The following is a 20,241-nucleotide window of genomic DNA, read 5'->3' on the forward strand; positions in this document are numbered from 1 at the left end:
AAAAAAAATATTTTCCCTACAGAAGGAGTTTCACCATATGGGCAATATGCTTCCCTGACTGCCAATCAATTTTGGTGGTGTTCCCTTCACATTCTTATCCCAGATAAGGATTGTTTTCTGCCATTGACAGAGGAGTAAATACCTTGCCATATCAAGGGTGGGACTGAGCTATGAAAAAAAAATGTATATCCACAAATAAACATTGTTCTAGATTTTCATCTAATTTCCGTGGCATTCTCAACCTGGAATGCTCACTTCCTGCCCATGTGATCAGTCCTACTTTCACCTAGTATTACACGCAATTGGTGTGAAATTACAAGTGAGTAAATAGATTTAGGAGTGCACATTCCCATTTTGTGAATTGCAAATATGAATTTGCACATCATAAAATTGGCCTATCTGTACAACTTATTTCAATTGAGGTGGGTAAATGTCTTGGTGAATCTGGTCCTACGATTTAACTTGCTTCATGTTGGTTTTATTAACCGCGTCTCGGGGAGGAAGCAGATCGGCCTTGTCATAAAAATTGTTTCAGTCATTTCCTCAACTGAACATGGTTGTTGTAGAATGTGAAGTCAAGTGGTAACACATTTAACATCTTTGAGCGCTGTTACCCAGAAAGTGGGCCTACTCATGGAGGAGAGATGTGGTATTGGTACTATTCTTAGCCTATTACAACCATAATACAGTTATTGGGTTGGGACGTAGTTAGAAAAATTTATCACATCTACTCTATACCCTTGCATGTTAAACCTTCACTCCATCAGCACATATAGAAGATGAGTATGATTGTTGGTGCTGAAAGTTGCAGAGAGGAGCAAGAAGTCTAGAGAGAAGAGAACAGAGCTTCTGCATCTTAATCAGATGTTTTTCCACAGCCATTCAACAGGAGTTCTTCTGTAGGTCAGCAAATCCTGAAACCTGGCTGACAACTATGCAGTGGAGATTGTTTCTTTAAATGCTCATATATTTACCATATACTTACCAAGGCTTTTAAGCTAGATATAAGAAACATCACTTCTCACTGCAAAGATGCAAGTTGCTAGGATTCGCTTTGCTCTGATACTATACCTTAAGGGAACAACAGAAAAAAGAGCTTTCAGAAGCACTTCAGAAGAAGGCATGGACTCCATCAACCTGTCAATTTCTTTGACAAGATTTGACAAGGCAGAGTGCAAGGAACAACACTTGCTTGTAAACGTTCATTCCTGCCAAAAGGAATCAGTATGTTCGTCTACCACCATTTTGTGAGATACCAAAAGTATCCTTTGTGGTGTCCCAGGTGTATAGTCTGCACTCACTCTTTTTAAAACTGTATGTGAGGTCACTAGTAAACTTAAAATCAGTAGCAGGGGTCAGTGTTAAGTGTATGCAAACGGCACTCAACTGCTCTTTGAACTCTCACAGTTACCTAGTTGTCAACTTGGACAGGCCGAAACATCACCCTTAAATGAGTGCCTATCGATGGTCCTCTGGTGGATGTAAAAACATTATCTCAAGCTCAGCCTCTGAAAACTGCACTTCTGCTGACTGAGCCATCCACCTTTATCTGTAATCCAAGTCTCTGTCCAGTGACAACTGGTCCACCACCATCCAAGTAATAGATTTATTTCAAATGTGGCATCTACCTTAATGTCAATTTGTCCTTAGACGAGAAGGTGGTCAGGGTATCTGGTTACTGTTTCATCTAAACAAGAACCTCAAATGTGCCATTTGTCACGACTCTCTCTTGTGCCCTTTCTGCAGTGGATTTTAAATACCAAGTTCATGTAAACCTTCCCTTGTGGCAACTCTCTGTCTTGAGCAATTGATCGTCTCCCTCCAAAAGCTCTTGAACCAACCAACCTCCTGTACTGTTGCTAGTTTAGTCTGTTGTGCTCTTGCAGAAGAACCATGTGTTTCCTGGGCAATTAACTGTATCCGCCATGACCTGTTGACTTTTATCACAATGCTCTTGGGTTCTGTTTATCATGGCTAATTGTTTCCAACTGTCGCTTCACCTGCAAGGGGTCATATTAGTTTTGGGTAACACATGCTTTTCCCCAAATTCCCTGAAATATTTCATTCTTCCACGCGAGACATGTGCCTTTCTGGAGTAGTCGCTTCTTCCAGCATAAATTCCCCATCTGAACCTGAATAGGCACTTGGTCTTGTTCCAATCCTGAACAAGCATCTTTCCTGCACTCACCTCCTGAAACACACTGAAACATCAGTGCTCTAGTCTTCCAAGCTTTCTTGCCGATCCCATGATCCTGACTCCTTTGACACTTCCTGTGTCTTCATTCATGGACTACAAATCAGCCTAACCTTGGGCTTTTTGCACCACAGCCTCCTGTCTTGCTTCAGATTCCAGTTAAAGAACTAAGACAAAGGTAAGTACTTGATCTTCAGGTTAGTGCACATTAATCCACAGTTTAGTTTATTAATCCAAGACTGAGTTTCATGAAGATGTGAGTACACCCTTGGATACCTGGCATTATATGAGTTCCTGAGACCCAAAGAGGCCTTTCGCTACAAAATCTTTTCTCTGAAGCACTCCATACTTTATTGTACCTGAACTGAAGATTGTTTCTACAGTATTCCTTGACTAGTTGTATTGAGTATTTAAGGAAACTTCTAGTGCACAAACTTACATTTGAGTTTTGATCTGAACACTGTGTGTTATGACTTTCTTGGGGGTGCCAGAAAATTCCAGTTTATTTTTTTTGTTCTTGCTCTCTTATGAAATATTTATGATGAAGCCTGTAAGTGTACATTATTTGTAAACCATTGCTAAAACATTATGAGCTGGGAATTGTTGGTAAGCAATGTTTCTTGTTGTTTCTAGTGCTCTGCACCTGCATCTACACTAACAAGGTCCAGGGAGTTCAGACCCTGCTAGGCAGTGTTGCAAGGCAGCAGAGTAGACCCAGTGACGCCAGTCTATGTTTTCTTGTTTTATTCCATTCCTCTTCTCTTCTACCCTGGAGGCAGTGGGTAAATTACGATTGATGTTACCTGATTTTGTTCACTACCTCTGGCGGCCTGGAGGTCCAGCATCGTCTCTGCAGTTTGAACCAGGTGATCCACACCTGCATATGTCAGTTGTCAATTATCTGGTGATTTGGCAATGCTATCTAACTTGTCACTCCGGAAATTCCCTATATACTCCTAAATTAGTCTAAAATGTTTTGTGGTGTATGATTGCTGGCCTTTTCCATCATAGTCACATTTTTCCCCTACATTGCACATGCTGCATTTGCTTTTGGTCCACATCAGAATAGTCTTAAAAGTCTTATAGCTGTATTATAGCTGTAGAGCCCCTTTTCCTAGGCCATCAGATATCTTAGCTGACAATTTCAGTTGCCATCATTGCAAGAGAGACTTAGCTTGCTTTAATTCTTCTATCAAGGACACCAACTGTTACTTTTGGAGGTTGTGTTTTTGCAGTGGTTGTGGCAAAAGAATGGAGCACTCTCCACAAAATCTTTTACTCGAAATAGGAAGAAGCTAGGCACCTGGCTCTTTAACCCATAGCCCATTGTCATTCCTCTACATTTTGGGGGTCATTCTGACTTTGGCGGGCGGCGGAGGCCGCCAGCCAAAGTCCCGCCGTCAGAATACTGCTGCGCGGTCAAAAGACCGCCGTGGTAATTCTGAGTTTCCCGCTGGGCGGGCGGGCGACCGCCAGAAGGCCGCCCACCCACCCAGCGGGAAACCCCCTTCCACGAGGATGCCGGCTCCGAATGGAGCCGGCGGAGTGGAAAGGGTGCGACGGGTGCAGTTGCACCCGTTGCGATTTTCAGTGTCTGCTATGCAGACACTGAAAATCTTGGTGGGGCCCTGTTAGGGGGCCCCTGCAGTGCCCATGCCATTGGCATGGGCACTGCAGGGGCCCCCAGGGGCCCCACGACACCCGTTACCGCCAGCCAGGTTCTGGCGGTCAAAACCGCCAGAACCAGGCTGGCGGTAAGGGGGTCGGAATCCCCATGGCGGCGCTGGAGGATTCCTCAGGCCATTTCCCGCCGGTTTCCCTTTTCTGACCGCGGCTTTACCGCCGCGGTCAGAATTGGCCTGGATGCACCGCCAGTCTGTTGGCGGTGCATCCGCGGTCCCCGGCCCTGGCGGTCGGAATGACCCCCTTTGTGTTTACAGCTCCTTACATGTTCTTTACTCAACCTAGCGTCTTTCTTTCTCTTTCTGCTTTCATGATTCCCAGTTTGTGATTTGAAATAATTATTGCGGTTTCAATATGTGACAGGATGCCTAGGTGAACCAATGTTTTAGGAATAAATATTAAGACAGCATAACATAACCTGCTTAAAGTACATTTTATGACCACACCCTTTGCAATAAAAAGTGCAGGGGGTTGTGAATAAAATACAAGCCACACTTATTAATAATGCAGGGCTACACAAAACATTTAATACGAAAAACAACTAATCTAATGATGAAAAGAGCAGGTTAACTTTGTTTGAAACAGTATTACAGGTGTGAAATCATATAACCCTCTTAGCATTAATCTTCCATGACACATAAATATTGAACATATTTGTGAGCATCCGTTGATACAAAAAATAGTATGTAAAATGTTTTGAAGACAGCTGATTGGTTGTAGGTAGCAATCATGTATAACATTTAAAAATAAAATTAAGAGGCTGGTTCAAGCACAATGTTTATTTATCTTTCCAAGCAATTTCTCACCTTCTGGACTTCAAAGGCATCATTAAGGCAGATGAAATTGGTGATTGCCCGCATTGCAATCGGGAGCTTTCCTATTGCTTTCAAGTCAATGGGCTTCTTGTGAGCCCTCTTGATAAATGCATTCATCCACCAGTATGTTCCTTTTGAGATCAAGTTCACAAAGGGTTGTAGGAATCTCACTCCTAGATCTTGAAGGTCTTCGGGAGGCTTCACCTCCTTTGGGGATTTGAAGAACACATATCTCTGGGAAATAAACCAACACAGTTTCATTACAATATTCTAAAGTGAGTGAAAAGGTAAATGTGCATTGCAAGATTGCTTTGTTAATAACAAAACCAAAAAATACTGCTTTAACATGGTTAGGATGACCATATTTTTCCACTCCAATACAGGCACCTTTTTCAGTACTGAATAGGCCAACACTGACACAATTTGTGTAATTTTGGAAATTTCTGCACAATTAGGCCTAATTTCGTTCAATGATGTCCAAAGTTTGCATAACTACGAAAAAGAAAATTATGCAAGTTTCACATACTCACAGTCCTGGACTTTCTTGTGAATACCCAATACATTTTGGATGTAGTAATCTTGCTTTGCTCCCATTGAACTAATTACATAACACATCTGAAAAAAGGATTTGCTAGTGGAAAGTTCGAGACTGGAGAGGGACTCTGTGCTGACCTGAAGTGAGAGGGGATTTAACCCTTTATTGTTTATTGATTTAGAACTTCTGTATAGCAGGTACAAGCCCCAAAGAGCATCATAGCGCTCCAGACAGCATGGTAGAAACCAATAGCATGTAGCACAGCAAACAAAATGGTGGACATGATAGCTAGGTTCATTATTTCATATAATCTTTAATTCACAGCACTATAGGGTAAGATGTTGAACGAACAAAGGGGCTGATTTACAAAATCAGAGATGTATTTCAAACAAATGCACATTGTGTACTTCTTTCTTTTCTGCATTGTTTACAACAGGCGGTGTGTTACTTTATGGCTGTTAATTAAACTAGCACTTCAATGTCCCTGGCCAAGCCTTTGACACCACTGACATGTCTACTTTCCCACATGCAAGTGGCCATTTTCTGAATGTTTTATACACGTATGAATATAGTACGAATATGTAGTAAGCACAAGTTAAACAAATATAAGTGTGCACATGCCATCTATACAAATCATGTTTAGTCTATACAGGCCTACATTATGGCTTTTCCGAAGCATAAGTTATACTTAACTCTGGAGATATTTAATGACTCGCCTAAAAGGTGCACGCATTGCCTGCATAGCATGATGTAATTTATGTGCAAGCTCGTTCTGCAAATGATAGAGGTCACAGTAGCACTAAATGTGCTACTTTCATACTCATCCCCTCAAGCGGCCTGCGTACATCATCCCACTGCTCCCCTTATCTCTTATCTGCCCCCCCCCCCACCTTATGCCACCTTCTCTTGCACTTAGTCCATGCAAAATCTGACACCTGAGCTGTGGTGCAATTGCTATGGTAGAGGTGAGTAAGGCATTAGCTTGCATTTCACATGCTGTTTGACCTAGAGAACCCTGGAGAGCCCACATCTGTCCTCGAACCAGGTAGCCCAGCTGGCACGGTCGATTGCAAACAGTAGAGGTTAAAAAGACCCAGGCTAAATGAAAAATGATGCATGAATAAAACATTGAGCAGAACACACGCTATAAAATATACATTGTTCTAAAAATATTTGCGCAATATGATAGCTGTGAGAGTCGGACGCTGTTTCCTTTGCAAACAAAAAGCTCCAATCTAATTCAGAATTCTACAAAAAAGGCTTCAGACAATCTGTCATCATTGGTCCTTTAACTCAGTTTCTGAAATTCGTTTAATGAAAGCATTCAGGAGAGCAGAATTCAGGATCTGCGCTCTCGGGCTTTGCAGGGCACAAGGCTCAACTGATCTGAGGTATCATATTAACCATTTTAGTCCTTGCTTCTATGAGACCCTGGCCACGCTACTGAATTCAATGTCAACGAAATTGATTTTGTTGTTGTGCAACAAAATACATCTTTAAATTCACAGGAAAGAGGGTGCAAGAATGATAATTTGTAAAGAGGGACCTACGCACCTGTTCAAAAACGTAACTCTAGGGTATCTGGAAACAATAATGGATCAAAGCATTCGCCTGTGACACTCACCCTCACTCGGATGACGTTCATCTCCACCGCCAATAGCATCCCGTATAAAACAACCAAGAGTCCGGTGAGGCAGAAGCGAAGTTGCGATAGGCCAATGCCATTGTCACAGAACTTTACAAATTTAATAGTTTTTGTTATAAAAGCTATTGTCCAGTATACAAGCAGAGCTGCAAAAAAAAGATATGATGGAAACTTAGTGTTTGAAGGATTTATTGTCAGGATATACAAACGCATCACACAAATACTATTCCTTCCTGAGTTTAAGACCTGTATTGCATGCTCCCATCTGACAGTACCTCGCGTGGGAGGTGCATTATTAGCATATGTTCATAAGTATTAATTGCATATTGAAGACTGAATGGAATATGACGGGGCTCTTGGTGAGTGTCTGTTTCATTCGGTGCCGCAGAACCAATTCTCCACCAAGTTGCAGTACACGGAGTTCTGCACCTTAAGTGCCCTCCAACCTCCGCTCTCCCTCCTTTCTCATGATCTGGTGGTGGGCCACACCCTCCTTCTTGTCCCTCGTCCCCCATTGTGAACCTCACATTGGACACTCCTCCTGTTCAGCAGAAGAGCAGGGATCACAAAAGTTTTCTTTGCTTTACGGGGTGAGTAGGGCTGGATCAATGTGATCCAAGTGAATACATAGAACCCAAATGCATCTTTGGGTATACTAGCTCTAGACCCGAGCGCATCTTTGGGTATACCACCTCAAGATCCATGCCAGTTTTAGAACTTTCACAAAACTAAAAGGTGCAACGAGGCAAGGTCTCTGCACATGAAATGATGCATCAGAAACACCCACAGACCTAATCATGTCTAAACTGTTTTAAAATTTAAAAGGAAGTTTTGGCATTTATACTCCATAGCTCATGTACCAGGGTTATTAGTTAGTCTTTCCACACCTCATTCTTTAGGTGTGTGTCTCCCTCTTTGGAGTGCTGCCCCATACTCGTCATTCTCAAAGAGCTCCAATAACTGTTATCATTTTTTACTCTCAGCATTCATAATATTTACCTTAAAACATTCTCGTTTGGTCCTAACCCTTCATTTTTTTGTGCACTCTTTAATCGTGAGGCGTCTAGTTTTACACTGCAAAGACTACAATATTCAATAGAGCTCGGATATGCTACGAGAATGTTTTTCACATTAGTGGCTTTGACTGGACCCTTTTGTCTTACATAACTGCAATTCTATCCTTCGAGATAATGAAATTAGCTCAGACTGATGTCACCAAACTTCTCGCTCAACTTAATTTAAGTCCTGGTCAGTCCATACCATTTATAAAGCGCCTTAACTAAAAGATTTCCAGGTGCACTGTATCTCAGAGACAAGGATGTAAATCAAGCCTTACTGAAGAAACATGATTTTTAATTGTTGTCCTAAAATACCCAGATTTCTGGATTGGCTGATGGTAATGGGTACAGGGTTTCAAATGCATTCTCTTGTCACCTTCACGAGCCTTCCACATGGTACTTGTGAGATAATCTGGGACAGTTAGTTGCTTCGAAATATTAGGTCTAAGCGGTTTTACAGGCAAGGACCTCTGACACCATGGTTGACAGGGCTCTTCCTTGTTATTCTGTACCTGGCAGCTCTTTTACAGCACCTTTATATTGATAGACAGACTGTCCTTTATGTGCAGGTTATTCAGCAAATTATTACAATCATGTTCTATGTATGCGTATCTCGCATAGAATGCTAGGGCTGTCAATTAAGATGCGCTATTGGGGGTAATAACCATGAAATGCTGCTATACATCTCTGTTGTTGTCATCCTTCTGGGGTTCAAAGAATACATATCCTTCAGTGGAAGAATTAAGAATCCACCCTATTTTACGTATCACTTAATATTACGTAGGTTGCTTTATTTAATTTTATTGCACTGGTGTATACAAGGCAGATAGTTAGCCTCGGAGGGTAGGAGAACACCGTACAAAGTATCAGGGTACAAAGCGCACATGTGATTATAGAGAGACAAGCAGAAATGTTGAAAATGAAAAAACCCCACTGATTATATATTTACCTCAGAGCACTTGAAAAACCAGGCTGATGTTTTTAAAGTAATGGTGAACTACTTTGAGTCACGACCCAATTTTATATTGTTTATTGGAAGAGTTGTAAAGAGGAAAGTGTAATCACTTATATTCGCGCCGAAATAACTCAGAAAGAAGGGCCCTGTTTCAAGGCAAAACGTTTGGGGGAAGGCCACTCTGAAACTGACAAGTCTGAGAGGGACTCTCAGCATCCCCAGGCCTTACTGAAAGATTTGATGGAAACGAGCCCTGGGAAGGCGTTTTGTTCTTTCTATGACGAAGCTGGCCCTTATCCTCTTTTACCCTTTTTTAATTCAATTTGTTTAACCGTCTAGTGGTTATTGACAGTTTCTTTCTAATGGAGACAAACGAGAATAAAGAAATGGTTTGATCCACATTACACTATAGCCCATTGTAATCTATTCTATGTATGAAAAACACCTGTATTAATACCAAGATAGAGGTTACTGTCTATAGATCTATTCATAGAAAAATCTCTAATGGTTAGGAAACTAGCACTACAACAGTATGCCTAGGACAAGCACCAAACAGCCTGTGCCGGATTTGGGAGCCTTCTGGACAGTTAATAACTACGTTTTTTAACATTAGCACAGCTCTGAAGATGTCAGTCAAGGCTGAAGCATGGGTCCCCCATATTCGTAACATACATTCTAATACAAGTAGATGTTTGTTTTGTTTTGTGACCTGTTGTTTTTATCCTCAAGGAGTTTGCTGATGCAATCAATAATAAACCTAAGAGGAAGACGTCTGGCCCTGACAAGGAGCCACTGGACATATCTAAAAACAGCCCAGATCTTTAGCTACCAATTCTAATAAATACTATAGAGCCACGAGCTCAAACCACCCTTTGTCATAGTTACAATCAACTATGGTACCAAATTTCAAGAAATAAAATAAAAGTTACACCAATTTTGTTGTGAGATTTATCTGTAAAATTAGCAGGCAATTTCCTTATCGATAGCTTGTCTGGGTGGGCAAATGAAAAGATTATTATTTCAGACCTCCAGTTTGGATTTAGACCAGGGTTGCATCTTAATCTGTATCTCCTGATGAATAAATACGTAATTGCCATGCCAGTGTCACTACATATATCCCTTATGCACTTAAGCTCATCCTTCAACCGCATTCATTGATCTAAGCTGTAGTAGATTGTGTTGTCCATAGGGGTAGTGTTGGAAATGGCCTTTCTACAGGGTCATCCACAGACTTTTTGCCTTCCTCCCTCTCTTTTTATGACCTCATTTTTGATGGCTTAGGACTCTGTGGACTTTACCTCTGCTAAACAGTGCTAAAGTGCATATCCTCTCTCCTTAAAACATGGTGACATTGGCTCATACCCAATTTGTTTATTTAATTTACTTGTAAGTCCCTAGTAAAGTGCACTACATGTGCCCAGGGCCTGCAAATTAAATGCTACTAGTAGGCTGCAGCACTAGTTGTGCCACCCACATAAGCAGCCCCCCTAACCATGTCTCAGGCCTGCCTCTGCAGTGCCTGTGTGTGCAGTTTCACTGCTACTTCGACTTTGCATTTAAAAGCACTTGCCAAGCCTAAAACTCTCCTTTTTCTACATATAAGACACCCCTAAGGTATGCCCTAGGTAACCCATAGGGCAGGGTGCTGTGTAGACAAAAGGCAGAACATGTACCTGTGTAGTTTACATGTCCTGGTAGTGTAAAACTCCTAAATTCTTTTTTGCACTACTGTGAGGCCTCTCATATATCGTTTGAGTGGTAACGTCTGATCTAAAAGGAGTAGGAAGGTTATATTTAGTATGGCCAGAATGGTAATACAACATCCTGCTGACTGGTGAAGTTGGATATTATATTAGTATTTTAGAAATGCTACTTTTAGAAAGTGAGCATTTCTCTACACTTAAATCTTTCTGTGCCTCTCAATCCACATCTGGCTAGGTTTAATTGACAGCTCCCTTGTGCATTCACTCAGACAAACCCCAAACACAGGATACTCAGCCTCACGTGCATACATCTGCATTTTGAATGGGTCTTCCTGGGCTGGGAGGGTAGAGGGCCTGACACTTACATGTCAAAGGACTGTAGCCTGGCCTCATACCCCCTTCTGGGACCCTGGCAGACAGGATGGAACTGAAATGGGGACCTTGTGCACTTCTAAGCCACTCTTTGAAGTCTCCACCACTTCAAAGGCACATTTGGGTATTTAAGCAGGGTCTCTGACCCTACCAAGTTAGACACTTCTTGGGGTAGACACTACTTCACAGACACTTCAGGACAAGAAACCTGCTGTTGAAGAATCCCTGAACCAGACCTGCCAAGAGGAACTGCCTGGCTGCCCTAAGGACTCACTGGGACTGCTTTTCTGACAAGGACTGCTGCCTTGCTGCTCTCTGGCTGTGCTGAGAAGTGCTCTCCAAGGGCTTGGAAAGAGCTTGCCTCCTGTTCCCTGAAGTCTCAGGACCAAAAAGACTTCTCTCCTGCAACTGGAGTCCCTGTGCGGTGAAAATCTGATGCACAGCCTGCTAAAAACGACGCACAGCCTGCCCCGCGGAGAGAAATTCACCACACGCGAACCGGAACAACGCATCGTGATGTCGCAAGGAGAAGATCGATGCAGCTCCTGCGTTGCGACCGGAACTTCGACGCACGGCCCATCGGATAGTTGCACAGCCGACACAGGATGACGCAGCCTGACTTCCAGAGAGGGATCGACGCAGTGCCTGCCGTGCGGGAGAAATTTCCACGCAACGCCCACTGGATCGAGGCAGCGCTTGTGACTTCGCTCTGCAAGCTCAGGATTCCATGCACAGACCCCGGGGCACCAGAAAATCCTGCAACCCGAAGAGGAACCAAGTCCGCGCACCGGAAATTGACACAAAGCCTTCTCGTGCATGAAAAATAACGACTCAAGTCGGTGTGCGAAGGGGCAAAACAGACGCACACCTCCCCGTTTTCCACGCATCGCCACCTCTGCAGTCCCTTGCGGAGATTTTGAACGCGAACCAGGTACTTTGTGCTTGCAAGAGACCTTTGTTGTTTTTAAGAGAAATTTACTTGTTTTTAAAAGATTTAACACACTTTTTATCACTTTTACAGTGATATCTCAACATCTACTTATTGCATTTTCATCATTTTTGACCTGCATCTTATCAGATAAATATTAATTATTTTTCTAAATACTGTGTTGTGTATTTTTGTGGTGCTATATGGTGTTATTGTAACATTTATTGCCCAAATACTTTACACATTGCCTTCTAAGTTAAGCCTGACTGCTCAGTGCCAAGCTACCAGAGGATGGACACAAGATAATTTGCATCGTGTGTGACTTACCCTGACTAGAGTGAGGGTCCATGCGTGGACAGGGGTTAACCTGACCCAATCAAAGACCCCATTTCTAACAGGTAGAAGTTCTGATTGTTAATTTTTTGCGACAACTACCTTTTCAGCCAGGATAAGGTAAGGTTTGGGAAGAATTTACTGGCTCCTTTAACTTAGGTGAAAGGGTATGTCAGGGTCAAGGTCACATCCTTGGCCCATTCCTTTTTATTTTCTACCTCAACCAGCTGGAAGACATTTTGGGCTCCCAAGGACACGATATGCCATCTTTCCCGATTCCAGTGTCATTATATGCTGACAATGCCATTGTAATGGCTTGGTCAGCTAATGCTTTTAAGAAACTGTTGGAGTCATTTGTACTGTAAATGGAGCGTTGAGAACTCGGTACCAACTTTAGAAAACATTTATAATGGTAATTGGTCCAACATAGACCAATTGAAGAATGTTGAGGATCAAAAAGTAGACAATCAATGAGGTTAAATATTTGTGTACCTCAGTGGGTGTTTTGTTGACTGCTTCAATGGGTGGCATCAACATCTGATTACCAGAAAGCAACAGTTCGCTAAATTGTGGAAGGTATCAAATTCAAATTTCGGTGCTAAATCCCTAATATCCAAGCTGGGCATTTCCAAATCTAAATGTATGTGAAAAGCTAACTATGGTGCAGGTATATGTGCTTCTGTTGATGCTATCAATTTTAAAACAAAAGAGAACTGTTTTGTTAGGATGTGTTCTAGCTTTACCTCCAAGAAGTTCTGTTCTTTGTCATGAAATGCTTGATCAGGTTTATCTGGAAGATATTATTAAACTTCACCCTCTACTCCTTAGGGTGTACCTGGACCAAGTCCAAGACCACGTTTAATAAAGGAGTGATTATTGATTGTTTATCACTGGATGATGCTGTAAGAGTTGATTTTGAGTTAATAAAAATGTGTGCTTAATGTTATGAACATTTCTGTACTAAAACAAAAACACTGCTCATTTGAAATACTATATTTTATTGTGTTCGACAACTAGGCCTGCGCGAATCAGGCCTCAACACCATATTGTTTTACAATTCAGCCATTATGTATGTTTACATTTTTCAATCTGACACTTCACATAACCAAATTATGCTTTGAGGCTCTGTGTTGACATACTGCTTTAGAAAAACTCTGGAGGAAGCCTATTGCGACATCCAAGGCTCTTCCTGCTAATAACATCCATTATTTTTGTATCTAGATTTTCACTGTTACATCCGATGATTTTAGGTGAGAATACGGCACATTAATACTCGGTTAGGGTATAGTGCTAGAATGGTGGCAATAGGTGACATTTTGTAAATCTAAAATGTGATTTGTTTAACTTTGGTCACCCTATGTTGACTGTGCAGTTCCCATTGACTTATTTTGCTGATTTGTTTACACAAACTGAAACAGTTGGATGTGAGCCAGTATGGTTTGCCCAGACATTACAAGATAAGTAGTGTGTCAATTTGCTTGTGATTTTGACTTAGAAAATTCTGTTTTGAGACTTGACTTCATGTTAAACACTTTGCTGCATCTGACTGAGCCTTAAGCTAATTTCCAATACCGATGACCATGCATTGTGATTAACTTTATATTTTTGCCTTCTATATTGACCCTTAATTTTTAAAATAAACCTTTATGATTTCTGAATTCTATGGAATCCATCCTTTTTGATTCAAAGCTTAAGTATTGGCCATGTCGATTTATTTTCTGTTAGAACAGTTGGGGCACTTTGCCTCATGTGTTCTTGAGGTTATTACAGCCTATGATCCTGACTAGGCACTTTAGCTTCAATTATATGATAATACAGCAACAGCAATGCCCCGACAATCTCTTTGTTAAAACATTTTAAATCAGTATCTCTGGAAATCAGCAGACCCAACTTGTTTCTTAAACCTTCATCGCTTACCAAACAGGAAACGTTTTGGGTTGCTTTTTCACCTTTTAAAGTGCTTTGTGGGAGGATAGCAAACTTGTAAAATAATCTGGGAGATCCTATGTTTGTCAAAATTGTTCCTATTATTGAACATTATCTAAAGTTTTATTCAAAACTCTCAAAATATTTTTATGATGCATATTATGCAATGTACACTTTCTTTTTAGTTTTTCCTAAAGGATGAGTACCAACAGATCAACTGCCTTCTTGTCCTTGTGATTTTGTCTCTGCTCAGTCCACAATGCACTTCGTGTGAGCCAATACCATTGCTTAAAACTTTGAATTTGTCTTCATTCAAAACGGCCCTCAGTTTATCTGAAAATGCTCTCTGTCTAGATCACTAGCTATTATCATTTTTTCTCCCTGGTGTTATTAATGTAAGGATTACTTTGAAATGTAAAGACATACCATGAAAACATACCATTTTCATCTTTATTATTTTCTATTCCTGATCTGAGTCATGGATGTGCATTTGTGCATTTTGATGAACTGTCTTATATTCATTTTATATATGTTTTACTATTTGTATTTATAGTTTTTTTCCCTAAAGAAAAAGCTGATTAATAATATAATAAATAAATCAATGTTAACAAAGAAACAGGAATATTTTTAATTAGATTTTAAATTAAGAGCCCATCTTTATCCCCAAATCTATTTGTTGTGGTGGTGACAGTATGTTGTTTCTAGAGACCCTCATGGTCTTCACCATCCCGTATGCTGGCCATTAAAGTCTCTCACAGCAGACAGAGAACATTGGAAATGTTAACCAGCTAGGACCACTGTCTTTGCTGGTTTAAAGACTCAAGACACGCAGACAAACAGCAAAGGTTTATACCTAATGGACAACAAATACACATTTAAATTATAGAATGATCTGCACATTAGCTGAATACTCATGGAACAAATGTCCAAATGACTGAAGGCTGTCTTCTGGCAGTCACCTTCATTAAAAACAAGGAAGGCATGATGCAGCCCTGTGGAAAACTAGAGATAATGGTAGATGATACATGATAAAAAAAGTCAAAAAGGTACGCAGCATCCAGTTTGACAAATAATGAGACAATTCATTCACATGGCTGCCTCGCCCTAACTGTGGTAAAAAATATATTCAGGTGCTGATGATAAATTCTACCATTTTCTTCAATCAGCAATAGGAATGGATTCAATGTCTCATCTTGGCTGAAAACCCATTAAAAGTAGATTTAACAAGTCATTGCCCTCAATATATTGCTCAAGCTCTTCATTTACATCCTTCTAAAATAGATTGGCCAGAAAACGTTAAAAAAAAACAAAAAAAACTGAAAGGTTGTTACCTAATTCTAGGGATTCCAGAAAGATTTTGCAAATGAGGTGAATGCTGCAGTTCGAGGTCCTTAGCTTTCTTCTCCTTAACAGAATATTCATATGAGATGTTAGTTTATTTTCACGTCTTCATGAAAATATTGATAGTATACTGTATGAATTTGGCACCATACCCCACCACAATGCCCTCTAAAAAAACAATAACTCACTAAGGGTCTCATTATGACACAGGTGGTCCCACTGTGGGACTGCCAGTGCCATAGCGAGGGGGCTGCCGTCATGCTGGTGGCGCCACCCCCCGTCGTATTACAATGTCCCTGCTGGGCTGACCTGCAGGATCATTGCATTATGATGTTCCAGCTGAGCTGACTGGCGGGAACAGTGCTACGGGTTTGGTCTTTGCTCCCTTAAGGGAGTGGAGGCCAATACCATAGCACACCAGCCCCCTCAGAATGCGCACACACAGTCTTCAAAACATACAGTGCGCGTTCAAAGGGTGCTAGGCAGGGGGATCCTGCACTGCCCATGACATGTCGTGGGCAGTGCAGGGGCCCTCTCATGGTCCCCAGCACTGGCTTTCTGCCAGCCATTCCATGGCGGTGAGACCACCATGGAAAGGCTGGCATACAGTGGCGTTGTGATCGCCTAGGCTGACAGCGAATCCAACTGCTTTCAGCCTGTCGGGAACAATGCTACTGGCCGGTGCGGGAATCTTGAGACGGTCCGACTGCCAGGGTTGTAATGTGGCACTCAGAACTCCTGGAGTGCGGCGGTCTGACCATCACTGCGAGGCTGGCTGTCTGAAGACCGCCAGCATCATAATGAGGCCCTAAGTATTATTTTGTGCTGGATAAAGGCCAGCAGATGTAACAGTTATCACACTACTTGCCTATTGTACACACATATGTTCCAACATTGAGAACTGCTTATGTTCAGGATAGTACAATTGACAAGCTGTATCCCTCTTTTCTGCTAACAGTCAATACTTTTCTCTTTGAGGTCGATTTAATAAATGCTTCCTAGTCATCTATCAGCTTCAATGTTTTTCTGTGTCATCAAGTAAACCTTCTGTCAGGCCTAAACCTTTCTTATTAATAAATATAGGTCACCCCTAAAGTAGTCCTTAAACAGTCCACAAGGTAGGGTGTATTGTATTTAAAGAACAGGATATTTCTTTTAAGTTTCACATGTTCTGGTAGTGAAAAACTCCTAAAATAATTTTTCACTATTGCAATGCCGATTATTCCCAGTGTATAACATTGGGATGCCTTATTACATTTAATAAGTGATCACTTTGATTGGGACCAGATTGGGATGCCAATTTTGCTCTTAAATGAATTGCAATTTAAATCCCTCATTAATGGTAAAGTGAGATTTTAAGTTACAATTCTGATAATGTCACTTTTAGAAAGTTGACATGTTCTTGTTCTAACCATTTGGTTTCTACAACTTATGTCCTCAGTTACATGAGTGCAAATAGCTTGGCAGTTAGTCATTGTGTATTCTTCCCAGACAGAGGAATAAAGAAGGACTAGATGTTTTTAGGATGGGCCATCCTGCAAGGATTGGTGGGTCAGAGCTTTTCTCAGGTCTACTTACAATTCAAAGGGCTGCCTCCAGCACATTCATAGAGGGACTTGACACAAGTCTTTTTTCACCCTAGACTACATGAAGACCCGGTAGGAGATGGAAGGACCTTTCTAGAACTAGGTGTGGGGGTAGTCTAGTCAAAGGCTGCCAGCAGGTCTAAATATTAGAATCTCAGATCAGCTCTTCAGTACACTGCCTGACCTACAGAAGATTCCAAAAAGACTGACCGTCCTGTTGCTTGAGGCCTGCCTTGTTCTTCAGAGGACTGACGTGTTGATACACAAGGACTGCCCTGCAGCCTCGAGCCAGCTTGCTGTTTGAAGGAGAGAGGCCCATCCCCTTAAACCCAGGACTACCAGAGTGACTCCAAGGCTCAGCTGGCTCACCTGCTGTTCTGAGGTACAGAGACACAACAAGCTCTAGAGGCCTCACTACAACTGCCCAGCAGATCTGCTGTTCTGGACCTGTTTGGACCTGCCACTGGTCCTACCTGAGCCCAACTGGCCTCTGCTGGAATAAATCCCCGATCTCAAAGGAGTGCCTCCCCAGGTCCTGGAGCCATGGCTGGTTTCAGTGGGTACTCATTAAGGCATAACTGATGGTTGAGCGGAACCAACGTGGTGTGATGCATCCTGATTCAGGATTCGGCTTTGCAGTTCCTGATTGGTGACGTCATTGGAAGCAATGCTACGTAACCCATCTTGATAGAGGGCCATGCACTACAGCTCCTGTGCCACAGATCCAGCAACACTGATGAAGTGTGGTGCAGGCTAACGCAGACCTCGCAGCTCAATCCTCAACAGCACAAGATACAATTATCAGTTGAATCATGTCGGTTCTGTAGCCATACTGCACTCCATCGTTGTTGGCCTGAACTTGTGACTTTGTCCCAGTCCCGCATGACAAGATAACCACAGTTGTTGCTTTGCGCTTCTAAACTGTACTTTCACTGGAATATTTGAAATTCCATAACCCTGGTTCAATTGATTGGATTTTATTCATTCTGGTGTTATTTTATTCATTCAAACTTATTCTATGTTGCTTGTGTTCTGTTTTCACTTTATTACTGTTTGTGCGCTTCATATGTACTTTACACAGTGCTTCTCAGTTAAGCCTCACTGCTTTCGTGCCAAACTACCAGAAGGTTATGCACACATTAATTGAGTGACTTTTGTGTTAATCCCCAACATGGATTGTGGTTGTTGCTTGAGATGGATTTTCACCCCTTTCAACCAACAACCCAGTTTCTTACAGCATTCTTTCAAAATATTTACATCTCCACAAAGTTTGCAAAGCTTTTTGCTCTTCCACATGGCAACATTTTACATAAGGTAAAGTTGCAGAGACAAAGGCCCTCATTACAAGTCTGGCAGTCTTCAGTCTCATCTGCGTAGTCGGAGATGCATCATTGGCAAACCCTTTGCAATGAAGGCGATACGTTGTGGCTGAGCTGCGCAGTCAGCAATGCAAAGTCCTCAAGTAGCGATGCAGTGGGGTCAGAGGAGATGCGTTGGTTCCGACTGGTGCAATGGTGGCGATGAGTGGGTTTAGAGAGTTGAGGCACGTTATACCAACTTCCAAGGGCCTAGGATTGGATTGGTATCACTTGGCAGGGCAAGACTTGCAGCAAGGAAAGTCCAGGTGCTGGGGATGATGATGGGTCAAAGTTTTTTGTGTCCCTGAGACTTCAGAAAGAACAGGAGGAAAGCCATCAAGCCTTTGGAGTCACTCTGGGTTCAAGTGAGATGGGTCCAACACTTGCTCAGCAGGGCAGAAGGCAGCAGAGCAGCGCAGCAGCAAAGCAGTTCTTCCAGAGCAGCAGTCCAGAGAGTCAGTCCATGAAGCAGCACAGCAGTCTTTCTTCCTGGCAGAGTTCTTCACAGGTCCAGTAGTGCACAGAGTTGGCAGGGTCAGAGGGCTGGTACTTATGCCCAGTTGTGCCTTTGAAGTGGGGGTGACTTCAAAGAACAGCTTTGAAATGCACAGATGCCCCCCCTTCCTGTCCTGGTTCCAGACTCACTACAGGGGGTTAATCAATCCTGTGTGTGGGAGCAGGACACTGCCTATTCAGGTGTAAGTATCAGCTCCTCCCTCCCATCCTGCCCAGGATGACCCATCAACATGCACATGGCCACTCAGACACACCTACACTTTCTTTGTGTGAGGCTGTCTAGAGGAAATGCAGGAAACCTGCTGCCACCCCAACCCAGATATGTACTGGAAACAGGCTGCCCAGATGTGGATCCCATGCTCACTGTGCCACTGGATTCAAGCTAGCCTTGCTGATGAAGGGTGATACCCTGAAACCGGTCCCAGGATGCTTGTTTCCAGTCCAGGGAGGACCTGGCCTGGCAGTTCGGGCTAGACTATTTCCATGAGGAACAGGGTCAAGACTGATTTGCATATAGCTAGGTCACAAAATGGGGTGGCATGGTAAGTAAAAGAATGGATGGCTTAAAGCCAGATCTGTGACTGGGGGTGAGTGTTTGCATTGATCAGCACTCCGTCCATCATCCTTTTGTGTTGCTACTTTCTAAAAGAGGCAGGTTCATAATTGTGACTTACAATCTGACTTTACCGTTAAAGAATTACATCTGACACCAAACATGATACTCAGCCTGCTCCCCACCAAATGTTATCACTTACTAAAGGTAATAAGGTAACTCAATGTTATCCTATGGGAGAGGTAGGCCTTGCAATACTGAAAAACTAATTTGAGAGTTTTTACTACCAGGACATGTAAAACCTAAAAGAACATGCCCAACTTTTTAAATACAATGCACCCTGGCCTATGTGCACTTTAGAGCTTATCCTAGGGGGGACTTATAAGTATAAGGAAGCAAGGTTTTAGACTGGCAAAAAAGTTCATTTTGCCAGGTTGAAATGGCTGTTTAAACCTGCATGAACGGTATGCAATGGCAGAACTGAAACATGTTGTAAAATGCTATGTAAGTGGGTGGCACAGTAAGTGCTGCAGACCCACTAGTATCATTCAATTTACAGACCCTGGGTACAGGTAGTACCACTTTACTAGGAACTTATAATTAAATTAAATGTGCCAATTGGGTGTAATCCAATTTTACCATGTTTAAAGAAGAGAGCACAAACCCTTTAGCACTAGATAGCAGTGATAAAGTGTGTGAAGACCTTAAGCCAGCAAAAACGGTTTCAGAAAACAGGAGAG

The 20,241-nt window shown here is 42.2% G+C and overlaps 1 protein-coding gene across 3 annotated transcripts in view; it reads right to left on the reverse strand.

Moving 5' to 3' along the window:
• Positions 1-20,241, reverse strand: part of ABCC8 (ATP binding cassette subfamily C member 8) — an 848,693-nt gene that overhangs the window by 791,770 nt on the left and 36,682 nt on the right. For 2 of the 3 annotated variants that reach the window (XM_069223742.1, XM_069223743.1), the window contains exons 4-5: positions 6,852-7,018; positions 4,684-4,926 (exon numbers count right to left, since the gene is read on the reverse strand). In XM_069223742.1, coding sequence (XP_069079843.1) covers positions 4,684-4,926; positions 6,852-7,018 — 410 coding nt within the window. The remainder of the gene's footprint in view (positions 1-4,683; positions 4,927-6,851; positions 7,019-20,241) is intronic. The other variant, XM_069223745.1, reaches the window with a different exon arrangement.

This window comes from Pleurodeles waltl, chromosome 3_1, assembly GCF_031143425.1.
Source record: "Pleurodeles waltl isolate 20211129_DDA chromosome 3_1, aPleWal1.hap1.20221129, whole genome shotgun sequence".
NCBI lineage: Eukaryota > Metazoa > Chordata > Amphibia > Caudata > Salamandridae > Pleurodeles > Pleurodeles waltl.